General features: G+C 39.9%; 1 protein-coding gene across 1 annotated transcript in view; it reads left to right on the top strand.

Annotated features, from left to right (window-relative positions):
- c14h20orf27 (chromosome 14 C20orf27 homolog) overlaps window positions 1-17106 on the top strand; it is a 42293-nt gene that overhangs the window by 17939 nt on the left and 7248 nt on the right. The window contains exons 4-5 of the mRNA XM_012854451.3: window positions 6845-6983; window positions 8671-8796. Coding sequence (XP_012709905.3) covers window positions 6845-6983; window positions 8671-8796 — 265 coding nt within the window. The remainder of the gene's footprint in view (window positions 1-6844; window positions 6984-8670; window positions 8797-17106) is intronic.

Raw genomic sequence — 17106 nt, 5'->3', positions numbered from 1 at the left:
AAGTTATTCAACGGTTTTCAGGCTATTTTTTCGGTAAAAGACAGACTTTAAGTAGCGGACTGCAGGTGGGCTTCCCAAACAGATAGCACCAATATTTACCCAGCTAATTTCATCTTGATATACTTGTGTTGCTCTCCAGATAACAGTAAACACTTTACAAATATACTAAATCAAGTGTTAATTCTTCTTTTTTCTTCTTGGTCTGTGTCCCAAATTTAAAATAATAAGTGTGTTGAATAACATTTTGGTAACTGATCATTAATCCTAAAGTGTTTCAGCTGCAGGAATCTTGCATTTCATTTTAAATAAAAAAAACAATTTGATCATGTCATATATTCTTGTCAATTTTTGTGAAGCAGTAGTATTTTTACTCAAGATGGCCATACCATGAGACTCTCCCACTGGTCTCTTTGAAAAGCATTTGCTTTTTTTTTTTTTTTTGAAAGCAGAAATTTAGCTTCTATTTTCTGACGTCTAGTTACAGCAAAGAATGCAGCCAAAGCCTGACTGCTTGCGGTGCTTTTGTCCCTGGAGAGTTGCCACTCTGAACTGAGACACTAAGGAAAACCCCACAGTGTTTCAGAGAAATGGCCTCAGGTCAGTTCGCTCTTTCATCACTTCACTCCTTCATGTCGTAACCAATCTGTAGTGTTTAGTCATTACCACACAGACCCTTGGTAAACCTGTCTTATTCATTCTCCCCAAAACGATTGAGCTAAATAGACCAAAACAGGAGCTGAGAGAAGTAACCAGAGCCCAAGCAAACTGGGTAAAAGTAAAAATGTGCCCAAACTCAGCCTTTGATTCGTTCTAGCTTTAAAAATCTCCTCAGTGTTATCAGGGGAAAAAAGCACAACAGTGCAAATATGGGAAAATGTGTTTCACTTCCCAGATTTTGAGTTGCATGTAAAACCCAGTTGGTTTAACTCTGGAGCCCCGGTTAGGAACCTGATGAACTGATGTTAGCTCGTTGTTTAGCCAGGCTGTCTGTAAACAGCAAGCCTACAGCAGGCTGCACACATTGTACCAACAGACACAGAAACTAAGTCATCTTGTTGCAAAGATGTTTCAAAACATCATTACCTTAAAAAAATCCCTGCTCCTAACTATCACTGTTGGTTTTTTTATGCTAAATGTTGCCAAGAACTCAACTCGTTCTTCTTTTAACAAAGGAATTGGTGAGAGTTCACAGTAGGCAACAGGTGGGGGAAGGGGTGGAGTACTCCTCTTCACATGACAGGAAAAAACTCTGGTTACTCCAGTTCGCTCTCTGCCGTCTTTTTGAAAATAGTTTAAACATGAAGAGAAAGACGTACTTTTTCAGACACCACAACTTTTTAAAACCGCGGTACACTTTGATACTGGAAACTGACCCATGCTCAGCTCAGATGCTGCGAAAGGAAGACATTCAGCTCATCTACGAATGTAAAAACCTGGGAAGGTTTACATGTTGCTGTTAATAGTCAGACTCCTCTGAACAGACGAGGAGAAGCCTAATTATATGACCCCATTTCTGCGTGCCAGTCTTTTAATGTGACTGCAGCAGACCTCATTTAGACATTGATGCGTTTGGTTGGTGTCCTATTAATAACAGTTATTACATGTCTATTAGGACATTTGCTGCCAGTTTATTTTAACATCCCATGGTTTGTGTATCACGTGTCTTGATCATATTTATACCAACATAACCTCAATCAGTGAATTAGACTTTTTTAATTTAAATAATAAAAGTTTTTTATGTTTTTATGTGGCGATCAACACAAAGTAGTTCATAATTGTGAAGGATAAGGATACACGGTTTTCAAAGAAAAAAGCTTCTCCACCCTGCTTCCATTTAAATAGTTGCAAAGCTTTTAGCGAAATAATGCGATAAAATCTATAGAGAAATAAGTTTGTTATGTAGGTTTACAACTGTTTTGACACAAAAGGTTAGCAAACAGACCAATTTTTTTCAAATAGCAGACTGGTGTTACACTGTATTCTGTGACCACCATATTCTGTAACTCTGGGAGGTGCTGTTACGTTTTCAAAGCGTGACTTGGCCTAAAGTTCAATATGTTGCACTAAAAGTTACGGCAGTAGTGCGAACATAAACATGTTAATTAATGTCCGGTCCCAGGTTTTTGTCAACAAAGTTCCTGTGCCATTATGATAATTATAGAAATATAGAGGTCACAGAATGTGATAGCTGCTACCATATATTGTGACCGCACTGTAATATAAAAGAATAAATATTTTAACCAAGGGGTTTCTGGTGGCATTTACTTTGTAAATTAAATTGAAGTTTATATTTGATCTGTGATGTAAAGATTATTATTAGTAGTAGTAGTTTAGGAGGTTAGGGAAGTTTTTTACAAAAACCTGTCACCGTATATTGACATTTTTATGTTCGCATTGCTGCCGTAACCTTTGGCGCAGCACCTTCTACTTTAGGCAACAGCGCCTCACAGAATAAAACAGAGTCACATAATCCGGTGGTCACAGAATATGGTGTAACACCAGGGTTAATACAGACGAATACACAGACCCCAGAGCTTCTCCTGAACATTCATGGGTGGGAATAAAACTGTGAGCTGCTGCCGGACGTTTAAAACTCTGCTAGCACGGGAAGTGCGTCTGGTGAAGAATCGCTCTTTAGCCTGACGAGGCAAACGCTGAAGTGTTTTTGGAGGTACTTTGATCTGTGTGGCACACGGACAGAAAAAGACGAAGTGCCGCAGAATGTCAGATGGTAGCTGCGCTAACGACTGAAATTCGGATGTTTGAGAGCAACTTGAATTGGTCATTAAAGTTGCTGTATCTGTGACAGTGGATGACGTACGTTAGCGTTTTTTGTTTAAATATTAGCTTCTTACAGACAGTAGCCATTGCGGTGCGTTGATTCGTCTAGATGTGTGTGAACTAAAAAAGACCTTCATCGCTCCTTTGTTTAGCTGTAAACGTGTTGTAGCAGCTAATGGGGATAATAATAAAGCATGAAAACAATAACCAGCGGTGGACCCAGGCTCAGGCTGACTTTAGAGCAGTCAGAACCAGTACCAACCTACATGACTTCTCCTAAGTGTTATCTTGTCTACTTTTTTGCAATCCAAAGAAAGCATTGCCTTTAGATTTGTCTGATGGCCGTACGTTGTGCGATTTTTAGCAATCTTATAAAGACTATCACGTGACACACTGTGGCACTTGGGTTTAATAGTCTTTGGTTCAACGTCAAGTTTAATGCGTGTACATTGTACAATCGTCATTTACTACTAAATCGCTCACGATGGTCAACAATAAGCAACTTCATCAGCGTCTGCGGGACGTATTATAAACAAAATCAACTGTTCGGCCGCATGCTCTCCTCATCAGTCCCAAATCCACCTGAAAAACAAAACCAGGATTAAATAAGTTTGATAAAAAATGTAGTCTTTTAATAGATTAAATAGTTCTCTTTGGTCTAGGCTGCCACAATAAGAGAAAAATAATGAAAGCTGTCAGCGGTAGATGCACCTGTTCACAGCCCTCGATGCGCTGTGTGCCGGTTTGTTTGCTCCGATCAAACAAACTAGCCTGATTGGAGCAAACGGAACAGGTTATTCCCGACAGGAATTGATTAAAAGATCAAAAACGTATTAATGTTTTTTCTTTACTTGCGGGGCAGCACATAACCTGTGCAGCCTTATGTCGTGTTACAGCGGCCCAGGGAAACAGCTCTGATTAGTAGGCATGTGTGGTAGCAGCTGTCATACTGTGAGATATGCATTCTAAATATCTGACTCTGTCAGATATTGATCGCAGGTTATCTTTGGTCGCAAGACGCTAAAAACAACTATCCTTGAACCTGGCTCACTGTGCGACGTAAGACTGAAGATTTTGAGCCATGACCAATGACTTCTCCACGATTTTTCCCCAGCCCTGTTTTACGTCTGCCTGCCCTGCACAGTGTGTACCGGGCATAAGGAAGTGCTGAAGTTCTACCTGTTGGTTTTGCCCTAAATCATGCAAGCAAAATTCAAAAGTATTGTATTTTTCTTAGTATTGGTATTGAGTTTAAAATGTTAGTTTCCTCAGAAAACTACTCCCTAGCCACTTCGCATTCCCAGTGATGGAAACTTTTGTCCATTATTCTTTGCAAAACAGCTCAGACTCAGTGAATTTGGTTATAGAGAAACTATGAACATCAGTTTTCAACTCTTGCCACATTTAGGTCTAGGTTAAGGTCAGACCTAAAGGTCCATGGGCCAGAGTCACACCCAGGATGGCCTCGATGCAGTCAAGTATCTGAAACAAAGCTGTAATGATTACCAGTATGTCACTGTTGTAATGTCATTGAAATGCAACATATGGTAAGATTATTTTATGAATTTCTATACATTGCCTGAATCCACGCTGCATACATCTAATTTTACCAAAAAGAGAGTAGTCAGAGGCACATGCATTGAACGAGGTGAATAAGTGATTCAAGCTTTGTGGTAGTCAGATAAATATTTTAGTGCAACAGTTTCAGGAAAAAAAAGAGACTAGATTAAAACTATATTTAAATTATATTTATGTCCAGCTTGGTAATGCAGGGGCGAATCAGCAGCAGCTTTGCGTTGTACATTCGCAATGTGAAAATAGAGCAGGTCTCCTCTCTACTCTCTTTGCTCTGAATGGATGCAGAGCTTTCAGGATGAGACAGCTGCCTGTGAGACACTGCTGAGGGAAATGGGCGCTCTAGCTGCTCTAGCAGCCCTGTCTCTCTCCTGAAAGAATGCTGCTTTCACTAAAGTCCCTAAATTGTCAAAAACACAGAGAAAAGTCACTTGTTTTGTTTCTAGTTGCTTTTTTGGGAAAGAAAGTTGCTAGAAGGGTCATAAAAGTCCCCAAATATAACAAGAGTCACTAAGGTGGCAACACGTTACGGTCTCTGTAGTTTTCCTTCAGTAGCCACCAGTAGCTTAATTCACCAGCAGCTTCACAGTTAGTCAGACAGACGGGAGCCGGAGGTGGTGCTTTTTCAAAATAAGTACATTTTAACATTTAATTATATTTAAATTGATTTTAAACTTTTATTATGATTAGAATTAGTGTGCAAATATACAGTATATTATACCACACGTTTTACATTGTTTTAACAGGGTTTTTTTTTTTTTTTTTTTTTTTTTAATCATTCTGAGCTAGTGGCATTACACAATGAGCTAGTTTTCAGTATGCATCTAAGAACTCTTGTGTAACTTTAATCTCGTTTCAGGGTAAAAAACGTTTCCTCTGTAGAGTATATTGAAAATATGTTTTCTTAAACATGTATTCAACGTTGCATGCTATTACCAAAACAATTTTCCATTTCAGGAAATCCTGATGTCCCGAAAATTAAATCTTAATAAATTGCAAATTCAAATTAATCGATAAAATCAACTAATCCCTAATTCTTCCTAAGGTTTCTTGGTAATCAGCAGCATTGTTTCGGCCCCGTATTGCTCTTAATCTCTTTCTGTGTCCAGCTTAGCGCAGCGAACGAGAGAGTAACTTTTTTAGAGTCAGTCTCTTGAATGATTGCTTGTCTGGGTAAGGCTGCGTGAGGGGTTCCTGTGTTGATGCTGCTTGGCGCCTCCGCTCGGCCCGTCGCTGTAACCAGGAGCTGTGGAGGAGCTAAAGCTGCCGCCTCCTGCTCTAGCTGGAGGCCTTTATACGACTTCTCTCTCTTTCTCTGCACTTCCCCACTGCAGTCCTCTCTCTGCAGTCCTCTCTATGTGAGGTTTCCACACTCCTCGCTGGGAGGATTCCTCCTCATGAATTTTTCTCTCTGCCGGTTATTTGGATTCGACGTCTTCTCAGCTCCTCGAGAAGTTGCGTTTTACTGCTCTTCCTAACCCTTTCCCACCATTTGTTCCTCTGCATATTGTTAACACAGGCAGAGTACGCAGTCATGAGCCAGTTGTTGTTTTATAATGTAGAAAACCTAAGCCTCAGAAAGCTCGCCTTACCCCTTTTTTATTTTAGTTCTTGAAAAAAAAAGTCCATTATAGTGTCAAATGTTGTTCAACGGTCACAACAGCAATCTAGATCATTCAAATTCTGTGTGTGTGTAAATCTGTAAAGGCTGAAATTGCTGATTTTCCTTCATGAATAATGCATCAGTAAATGTTTTAAAACTTGCCCTGAAGCTATGCCTTATTACTGATCCAAGAAGATGATTAGGTTACTGTAAACCGGATTCCAGCAACCACTCCCTGCCTTTTCATGCGTCAGAATACTTTAAAATTGGGGACAAAGCATAACAATCCTATGTCAGTCCTAACAATCCTATGAAGTCCTTCTTTCATGGAGCCAGATTTAACATTATGTGGCCAAACTAAAGCCTGTTGATCTCTAGTTATCTGGTCTCGTGTTATATCCATTTATCTTCAGTCAGAGGTTTACATGCATGTTTCCAGGCTGGAGTAATTATACAACCAACAGCTTCAGTAGCCACCAGAAGGGTTGGGGTAATTTTTAACCTCTTTTATCCAATCCAAAACCAGTTCAAATGTCTCTCTGGGATCATTGCCCTGTTGTCAAAGTTTCAACCATCTGGCCCAGACTGAGAACAAACTGGTCAGGAATGATCAGCGAGACTTGACCTAAGAACACTGGAGCACGATGATGGTAGCATCATGCTGTGGGGCTAATCCACTGCCTGTGTTCCTGGTGCATTGCTCATGGTGTATGGAAGGACAGAGGAGTAGGGCTACCTCATGAATTTGGCACTTAAACGGCTACACAGCATGATGCTGCCACCGCCGTGCTTGACTAACCCGACTAAGCACTTAGTTCTACCACCTTTTAAACCTTTGGCTGGATTTTCTTGTTTTAACGTTTAACACATCTCCACCATTCGTAGGTCGGCTTCCTGAAGACGCAGCATCGCTACGAGATAGTGTTCACCCTGCCGGAGGTCCCGGCTCTGGGTAAAGACGTGTGTCCCGCTCCGTTGCCCAACCCGCACCTCAAAATCACCAACATCTCAGCGGCACCGGAAGGTGAGTTCACGGGGGAAAGGTTTTAATTTCTTTAAACACTGCATGTGCTCTGTGCCTCTTTCATAATACCAGCGTGTCAGAATAAAATTACAGTTAATAGCTGCTTGGCTTTATAATTATTATATAATTATATACTGAGTTTAAATATATTAGCACTTTGGGGTTGTCTGCAGAAAACATAAAATCCATCTAAATCGGATCATTCTAAAGGTCCTGATTAAATATAATGTTGCAATATTTCTCAAGGTTTCCTGAAGTACCGCCGGTATAGCGAGGGAGCTCTGCATGAGGCCAGCATAGGATCACGTTACAGTGTAACACGCTCCGAGCTGCGTGCTGCAGCTTTATTTAAACAAAGCTATACAGACGCTCAGCCGAGCGTGTCGGGGCCAGATGTAGGCGCTCGGCTGCTGTTTAACACGCTGCAGACGATAACAGTAATGCCGTTAATGAGTGCAGGTGACGTGTGGACCAGGAGCATACAGCAGCGTTGCTGAAAATCCATTTTTATCAGATATCATTTTAGGAGAAAGGTGTCTATATTTCTCTAAAAATATAGACTTGGTTTTTGATCACGTGTAGAGGCGGACGCCTAAACTAAGTGACACATTGGAGTTAATCCTGGGTGTCACCGGCATGTCTGGAGTCCTTTAACCAGCTGCTGGTTGAGCCAATATTGGCTTATGTCTGTAAGTTCATAAATAAGATCCTGTTTGAAGTTTATCTGAATAAGAGGTTGCTAACGTTTGTCTAAATATTTTGGAAGGAACAAAAATCACTCCGTCCCTGGGTGGGCTCGAACCACCAACCTTTCGGTTAACAGCCGAACGCGCTAACCGATTGCGCCACAGAGACTTGCTGCAGCGGGGGAGGGCAATCCCTGTATGACACACACACACACACACACACACACCTCCGGTTACACGGTGACAGTGTGGAAAGTGTTGAATTTTGACATTTAATAGTGTGAAAGAACCCTCAGAAATGCAGGACACCAGTTCCTGAGCTCAGATATTTTATGGCCCTTAGAAAATATAACTAAATCGATCAGAATCAGACCTCAGGGAAATTCAGTGACTTGGTATTGACAAAAAAAAAAAAACCCTTCATCAGTGCATCTCTAAATTAAATCAAATATACTATTCGATATTTTCTTTCTGGCCACTCACCCCTGCTGATAAAAATAATAAAAAAGGAAAGATCATGTCTTGTTGTGTTTGCATATTATCTGTAATTATGAACATTGGGAGCCTGCCTCACCCTAAATGTCATCATGGCAATAAAGCTTTTTGGTTCTTGATCTTTATCTATGCCAAAGGAAAATGGTCAATGACCCACAGTTAAAGCCATTTAGTCTGATCGGGCCATTATATGAGTGAAGGTGATCTTCCCACTGAAAGTCTGAAACTAAACGTGTTTCTGACCTTCACTGTCAGCTTCGCTGTCACACCCTTTATATTCCTGTCTTAACCTGTGTATCCACCTCAGCCAACTTTAGCAGGTGTGTCACTGTGTGTATTATATTTGTGGCTGGTTAGTGACACGGCAGCTGCTGGGCGCCTGATCGAAATGATTCTCAACTGCATTCAAACAACCCGACAAAAGCTTTTTTTTTTTTCCCAGGAGACACGTGGAGAGACGGACTGGGTTTCTCTAACTGCGCGTGTTTGTGTTTTTTTTTTTTAAGGAGGCCTGAAGATAACGTGTGAGTACTTGGCCCTGCAGGAGGGGGTTCTGTGCGAGGAGGTGCTGCTGCTGAGCGAGACCAACGAGGATGTCTGCGTCAGGGTCAAAGTTCACGCCAGAGTCATGGGTGAGGTTATTTTAACAGTGGGGGAAAAAACAGCCGGCCGCGTTTCTTTCTGCATTAAACAGCTCAGGCCGCTCGGCTGACTCTAACCTCAGCTGGTACTGCAGGTGACCCCTTTTTGAATAGAGTAATAGAGGAAATAAGGATTTTTGCCAAAGTAATGTGTCACCCTCTCAGGACTTAACTTGCAAAGGAGAAAAGCATGAATCACTTGGGAGTTACTTAACCATAATAACTAGTTGGGAGCCTTCGTTGGCGTTTCATGGGAATTTCAATTTCATTTGTGTGTTAGTCAAACAAACAGACCACAAAATGTTGTTTTAAAGTCATATTTCATCATTCTATCTTCCTATTGTTCTTTGCATGTCAAGCGATTTTTTTTGAGTAAACAAATCCTTTCCAACACTTCCGAGAACTGCAGTCAACCCTATTAGTTTTAATATTTCGGATTCACTTCTTGTTTTTTTTCTACCAACTAATACAGGGCTTCAACCTCCTTCACATTTTGTGCTTTTACAACCTCAATAGATTCAGATTATGTGTGAGGGACCACCCTGCTCAGAGTAGTGTATAGCTGTGAAGCGGAATAAAATTATACATTGTTTTTCAGAAGTTTATGTTTATAAAAGCCGGAACTGTATGGCAACCCCCCAGAGTCAATATTTTGTTGATGCATCTTTTGCTGCACCTACACCTGCAAATCCTGGATTATTTCTCTACCAGCTTTGATTGTCCAGTGACCGAAACTGCTGCGCATCTTGGTTTGTAAAACAGCTGAAGCTTTGATTGAAAGGCTCTCTCCACCCATCACAGACACTTAAAGCGTCCCCCGTAGCAGTGGCACCCACACAGCATGTTGCTGCCACCTCTATGAGGGTCGATTACATATTTATGCAGATCTATTGTAATACCATACACTAAAGTTGGTGGTTTGCTTGGAGTTGCTGTGACTTAGTTTATGCAGCAATGCCCCCTGCTGGTGTTTATACAAATTGCCGTTTTCGTTCACGCTCCATGCAATCCATTTCCTTGTTTGAAGCTTAAAACCAGTTTAAGCCCCAACCCCCGGTATTAAGGGAAGGACATCACTTTTTTTGTACTTGATGTATTTTTTTTTTATTACAAACTATTTAAGTAATCATTATGTTAATAATGATGTTTTTCATACAATTTTGACATTTCTGTGGATTCCACCCAGGTCTGTTTAAATGGAGTTTGTAATTGCTGGAAAAAAAACAACATAATTAGATTTAAGCATGTTATTTTAAGCACAAATTCAGAAGAACGCCTTGGGGCCTAAGATTGTGTTCCTGAGTAGTTTATATGGTATTACAAAGAGACAGTGTGTGTGCGTATATGTTAATTAATAACCATGTTTTATTTTTTCCTTTTTAATGTGATACCTGTATAGAAATTCCCAGACAGATGTGCCCAAGGTGTTTTTTCTCTTCGTCTCCTTTTTTCCGACATATCCAGAGCTTGCAGCAACTCATTATCATCTCAGCGTAACTCTCAGTAGCTGAATTAATGTGTGTGTGTGTGCACACTTGTACTTGCAGCTGAGCAATAACATATTTTTCATATTTTACCACCAAAGTGGGGACTTTGATGTGAAGTGAGGACCTTTTTTTGGTCCTCACATTTTTTGGGCTAGGGGTTAGGTTTAGGAATAATGTGTCCTTTAGGTTATTTATTTTCTGTTAATGGTTAGGGTGAGGACATAGAAAGGGTTGAAAATTAATGGAAGGCAAGGTCTTCAGTAAGTATGTAAAGCATGTGTGTGTTTGTGTCTGGGGGGGGGGGGGGGGGGGGGGGGGGTTATTTCCCATATCTGCATTTTCCCATCTGTACTGGCATAAATGCAGTAAATACTTGGTGTGTATTTGAGGATGACTGTTGCGCTGCTTTGCTACGTGATTATTTTTACTCTCATAGCACGGGCTGAACATCTGTCCAGATGTCTGCTTTAATTTAAGCCTTAGTAAAAACCAGATCAATGGATTAAGCTCTGCCTCCACCTCGGTTATTGTTTGCTGCACCATAGCTCTTAGACAAGCGTCTGTATAATGAAAATACAATGTTCTGCTCCTTCAGTCGCTATCACATACAGCTAATATTTAAACCTTTCCTAAATATTGCATTTACTACTTCATATCATATTCAGAAAACTAAGTGTTTTGAGTAAACATGTTTATTGTTATTAGTGGTAAAACAGATTTTCACCTGGACTGCAAGGAACCCCAAAGACAGTGTTATCAATGTTGTTAGATTGTAAAACAAATTTATATATTGTTGTATTACATTTTTAAAGGTTGATGAGAATAAAAAAGGCAGAAGCAGTGGCAGAATCGAACCTGCGCCTCCCGCTAGTTAAACCGCCCTAAAACGTTTCCTATTCATTTCCTATGGCAGTCCTAAACCACTGCGCATGCAATACACGTTTTGGCCACAAGCGTCATTTTGGGGGCGCTGTTTCCACCTTGAGGATAGAGCCGTTTTGAATGGTAGACGTCAGAATAACATGGAAAATAGCCAAAGCGGTCCAAAAAGAGGTCATAACGTTAAACTTTTTAACCTCTGCTTTATTTAAACACTAGAAGTGCATCTCAATAAATAAAAATATGGAAATATTATTTCAGTAACTGAATTCAGTAGGTAAAAATTATATAGATTACTTAATTTGTTAAGCCTTGATTTCCGTCATGAGTTTCTGCTTACAGCTAATGAAAATGAGATTAGAATATTACATCATACCAGTAAATGAAATACAATAATTTGGGTTATAGGAAATTAACATTAAGGTTCATTTCAAACGGCACTTTTAATTTTCAAATTAAAAAAAAACTTCTAAATGATGTTCTGTTTCATTGAATATGACTGGCTATTCATAAAGAAAATAATTATTCTTTCACTATCTGTTTTATTAATTACCACAGCTTCAGGAGACCCAGCACCTGTGGGATCACCTCACAGGGAGGTAATGCGTCTGTTGCTGTTTTGGTCATGATTTAGCTCATTTTTCTGACCCACATGAAGAAATCACACTCAGGACTCAAAGGAAATGTTTTCACAATTTATTGGTCAAGTGTTAAAGATGGCTTGCTTGGCGCTCAGGCTTGACGGCGACTGGAAGAGGGGGAAGCAGATGGAGCTTGTGGTAATGTTCACCGCACAGAGTCAATGTGAGAGGTGTGCTCTGCGGTTTACTCAGATCACACAGTGAGGCGAATCACAAAGGTTTATGTCGATCCTAGCGGAGTGCTGGTTCTAGTGAGAAGATGTTGAGAACTTCCAAAGAGAGTGTAATTCTTAAGGAGGAGAGTTGAACTGTGGAAGCTCCAGGATCAGAGCGGGCAGACTGATGGAGGGTGACTGGTTCGCTGATGGTGGAGCGCTGGCAGGCCTGGCCTCAGTGGAGCAGCAGCAAACCTATGGAGGACCAAGTCTTCCATAATTAAAAATAAATACAGAAATAAATAAATGCTCAATAAATAAATATGCATACAATTATGTGCCACCAAAAATATAATAAACAAATAAATGTAGGTAGAAAATAAATTATACAGTGAGACAAAATGTATATATCTCCTTTAATTAGCCAGTTTATTTATTAATTACTTTTTTTTTTTTAAAGTATTTATGTATGTGCATGTTATAATATTTTTGTCTGTTTTATTCTTTCTTTGTATTTTTTTGCCCTATTTATTTCTCCGATGCTATTTATTTCTGCCTGTCCTTTTTACATTTCTGTTTGTCTTTTTTACATTTCTGTCTGTCCTTTTTACATTTCTGTTTCTCGTTTTTACATTTCTGTCTGTCCTTTTTACATTTCTGTTTCTCGTTTTTACATTTCTGTCTGTCCTTTTTACATTTCTGTTTGTCGATTTTACATTTCTGTCTGTCCTTTTTACATTTCTGTTTCCCGCTTTTACATTTCTGTCTGTCCTTTTTACATTTCTGTTTCTCGTTTTTACATTTCTGTCTGTCCTTTTTACATTTCTGTCTGTCCTTTTTACATTTCTGTCTGTCCTTTTTACATTTCTGTTTCTCGTTTTTACATTTCTGTCTCTCGTTTTTACATTTCTGCCTGTCCTTTTTACATTTCTGTATGCATTTCTGCCTCATTATGCAAATGAGGAGGGGCTGTGTCTTAAGGGCTCAACTTCTTCCCATTGGTTGGTTAGCATTTTACTGCATCGGTCAAATCTACATGGCTTTCCCCCGCACTAAAGAATTGTTTAGTAATGTCAAACTCAGCAGGCAGACGTTCAGTGGCCGACCTCTTAAGGGAAGCTGCTAATAGACTGGAAGAATTAGAACGCTGTACATTTGGGATCTGAAATGTTTTTCGGTGGTTTCAGATTCGGCTTTCCAGATCAATAACTCATCGGCGGATGATTTATTCTACAAAACAGACACCTCTCCGCAACCACCGCAAGGCAGAGACGAGTCTTAGTCCGTGGGCCAGAATGTGGGACGTCTCCTTAAAAAGTTTCGTATGAACTGTCAGACGGCAACTTTCTTCCACCGGGAAAAGTTGCTACACATAGCAGTGATCTCAAAACACCAATGTTCCCACGTTTCACTTGCACATTAAGTTATTGCTGATAAAAAATCTAAACGGTTGCGCTCCCGTCCGAGAGGTCACGTGATTCGATTTTTGCTGCTCAGCCAATCAGATCGCTGTATTGTCAGCTGAGTGCGTTCAGTCTGTAAGCTGTTGTGAAAATTTGTTTCCGGACGAAGAAAGCCCAATAATAGTGTTTTTCTGGCTCCAGTTGGCAAAGATCTTGATGGCAAGGAAAAAGAAATAGCCCAGACCATCCATCATCCATTTTCTAACACGCTTATCCCTGCTGGGTTTGGACCGGTGCCGATCTCCAGCTGTCAATGGGCGAGAGGCGGGGTTTAAACTGGACAGGTCGGCAGTCCATCACAGAGCAGAAATAGCCCAGACTTTTGCTCATTTTGCTGTGATATCACCAAGACCTGCTGCGCTAGGATAGCACAGCCAAACGACCTATCCCCGGCAGAATTTGGATCCCCTGCGTCGGGAGCGCATTCAGCTGGAAGAATGAATCCAGTAAACTCCGCCTCATCTCCAACCGGCGTGGAAATGAAGATGTTTTACTTTTCTTAACGAAATATAGCGATGGTGTCGTTACATTGTCGTTCAGTTAGTGGGTTAAAACTGAAAATGTAACACTTGTTAGTGCGATCATCAAGGATTGTTATGTCGGTTAAAACTCCATTGATCACTCAATATAACACGTTATGAGAAAGAAAACAGCTCTGTCATTTCCACATGTGTCACAAAAATATTAGCTTTATGTTATTAGATTGTCGCATGTCTGTCTGCTTAAACCAAAAATCCACCTTCATGAGTCCATCACAGCTGTCTACTTGTTCATCTTTTTTCTTTTTCTTTTTTGGTAGCTAGACCCGCATGAATAGATCATATAAAGCGGATTTCACGTGTGATCAAATAAACACTGAATAAAGGTACAGCCAAAATTATCAGATTTAATAAGATTTTAATTCAACCAAGAACCATATAGAGATATTAACTATATTAAGAAAACGAGATATGCCGATTTTAAAAACAGAACAATGTATTAGGATTTTAAAAAATCAATTTCATTTTATTAGAATGTGATGTTTAAAAATATTTAGACTTCACAAAGCTGAAGGTTAAAACTTTTATTGATTTCAAACATTCTCCCGACGCAGGGGATCCAAATTCTGCCGGGGATAAGTCGTTTGGCTGTGCTATCCTAGCGCAGCAGGTCTTGGTGATATCACAGTAAAATGAGCAAAAGTCTGGGCTATTTCTGCCCTGCGATGGACTGCCGACCTGTCCAGTTTATACCCCGCCTCTCGCCCATTGACAGCTGGAGATCGGCACCGGTCCGAACCCAGCAGGGATAAGCGTGTTAGAAAATGGATGATGGATGGTCTGGGCTATTTCTTTTTCCTTGCCATCAAGATCTTTGCCAACTGGCGCCAGAAAACACTATTATTGGGCTTTCTTTGTCCGGAAACAAATTTTCACAACAGCTTACAGATTGAACGCACTCAGCTGACAATACAGCGATCTGATTGGCTGAGCAGCAAAAATCGAATCACGTGACCTCTCGGACGGGAGCGCAACCGTTTAGATTTTTTATCAGCAATAACTTATTAATGTGCAAGTGAAAACGTGGGATTATTGGTGTTTTGAGATCACTGCTATGTGTAGCAACATATCTAAGTGCAAGAAAGTTGCCGTCTGACAGTTCATCCGAAACTTCTTAAGGAGACGTCCCACAGATTCTGGCCCACGGACTAAGACTCGTTTTGAGGAAACTACGGTTGTAGCTCAGTGTCTGCCATGCGGTGGTTGCGGAGAGGTGTCTGTTTTGTAGAATAAATCATCCGCCGATGAGTTATTGATCTGGAAAGCCGAATCTGAAACCACCGAAAAACATTTCAGAACCCAAATGTACAGCGTTCTAATTCTTCCAGTCTATTAGCAGCTTTCCTTAAGAGGTCGGCCACTGAACGTCTGCCTGCTGAGTTTGACATTACTTAAGCTTTAGTGCGGGGAAAAGCCATGTAGATTTGACCGATGCAGTAAAATGCTAACCAACCAATGGGAAGAAGTTGAGCCCTTAAGACACAGCCCCTCCTCATTTGCATAATGAGGCAGAAATGCATACAGAAATGTAAAAAGGACAGGCAGAAATGTAAAAACGAGAGACAGAAATGTAAAAACGAGAAACAGAAATGTAAAAAGGACAGACAGAAATGTAAAAAGGACAGACAGAAATGTAAAAGCGGGAAACAGAAATGTAAAAGCGGGAAACAGAAATGTAAAAAGGACAGACAGAAATGTAAAAACGAGAAACAGAAATGTAAAAACGGCAAACAGAAATGTAAAAAGGACAGACAGAAATGTAAAAACGAGAAACAGAAATGTAAAAAGGACAGACAGAAATGTAAAAAAGACAAACAGAAATGTAAAAAGGACAGGCAGAAATAAATAGCATCGGAGAAATAAATAGGGCAAAAAAATACAAAGAATAAAACAGACAAAAATATTATAACATGCACATACATAAATACTTAAAAAAAAATAAGTAATTAATAAATAAACTGGCTAATTAAAGGAGATATATACATTTTGTCTCACTGTATAATTTATTTTCTACCTACATTTATTTGTTTATTATATTTTTGGTGGCACATAATTGTATACATATTTATTTATTGAGCATTTATTTATTTCTGTATTTATTTTTAATTATGGAAGACTTGGTCCTCCATACAAACCACCGTGGCAGGAAATGTGACTTGAGAAACAATCAGGCACGCCTTCCAGTAGAGGTCCCCTGTTTGGAAAGAGCAGTGACACCACACACACAAAGAGCAGGAACATGACAGCTCCAGTTGTAACCTTTCTGCCACTGTGAATCCTCCCAGCATTAAGTCCAAGAATGTCCTTTTAACAAAAACAGAAGATTTTCTTTTTTAAAAGCACCAGAACCAACAACCACCACATGTAAAAAGGTTAACCAGGAACTGTCTTCTTAGTGGTCACGTTTCCAAAGGGATGGATCCACTGTTTATTTTTAATCAGTCTGGTGAGGTGAAATATTTTTACTGCTCCCGAAAGGTCAGCCAAGCCTAGGCAGCGGAGGGGCTGACAGATCTGCAGAAAAGAAATCTGAGTATACTGTAAATATGTATGTTTAGATGTAGATGCTTAACAAAAAGGGCATACTGAGCCGGTTTCTGTCTCATCAAAAAAATGCCTTATGGTATAGTGACAATAAAGATTCTTGATAAATGTATTCTGTTTTTTTTGCCCTAGATGTCAATTTGCTGGTTTCGAGGCTAAAAATGCAGACTCGTTTTTGCATCTTGTTTATCTATAGTCGGGAGGTATTTTAAAGGTATTGCCTTCATAATTTAGAGCAAAAATTAATCTTAGTAGTCAGAGGTTTTTTTTCTCTTATTGACCTCTTTTAACCACAATTTACAAAACCAGGGATGCATTTCAGAACAAAATTAGAGTGTTATGCCTGCAGTGAGTTTCTTGGATGATAAAGTCTCAGTATCCTCTGCTTTAGCATCTCAGGGTCAGAAATGCTGCGGTTTCCTTGGCTGTCACGCTGGTTCACCTATTCACTACTGACCCGCTGCTTGCACTTCTAGGTATTGTTAGTACTAGGTATTGTTATAGTATAGTACTCTACTATAACATTGTAGTTAATAATGTTATAGTATAGTACTCTACTAAAACATTGTAGTTAATAATGTTATAGTAGAGGC

The sequence above is a fragment of the Fundulus heteroclitus genome, chromosome 14 (genome assembly GCF_011125445.2).
Source record: "Fundulus heteroclitus isolate FHET01 chromosome 14, MU-UCD_Fhet_4.1, whole genome shotgun sequence".
Taxonomy (NCBI): Eukaryota; Metazoa; Chordata; class Actinopteri; order Cyprinodontiformes; family Fundulidae; genus Fundulus; species Fundulus heteroclitus.
Note: the sequence above shows the minus strand (reverse complement) of the source record. Positions and strands in the feature narration are given on the sequence as shown.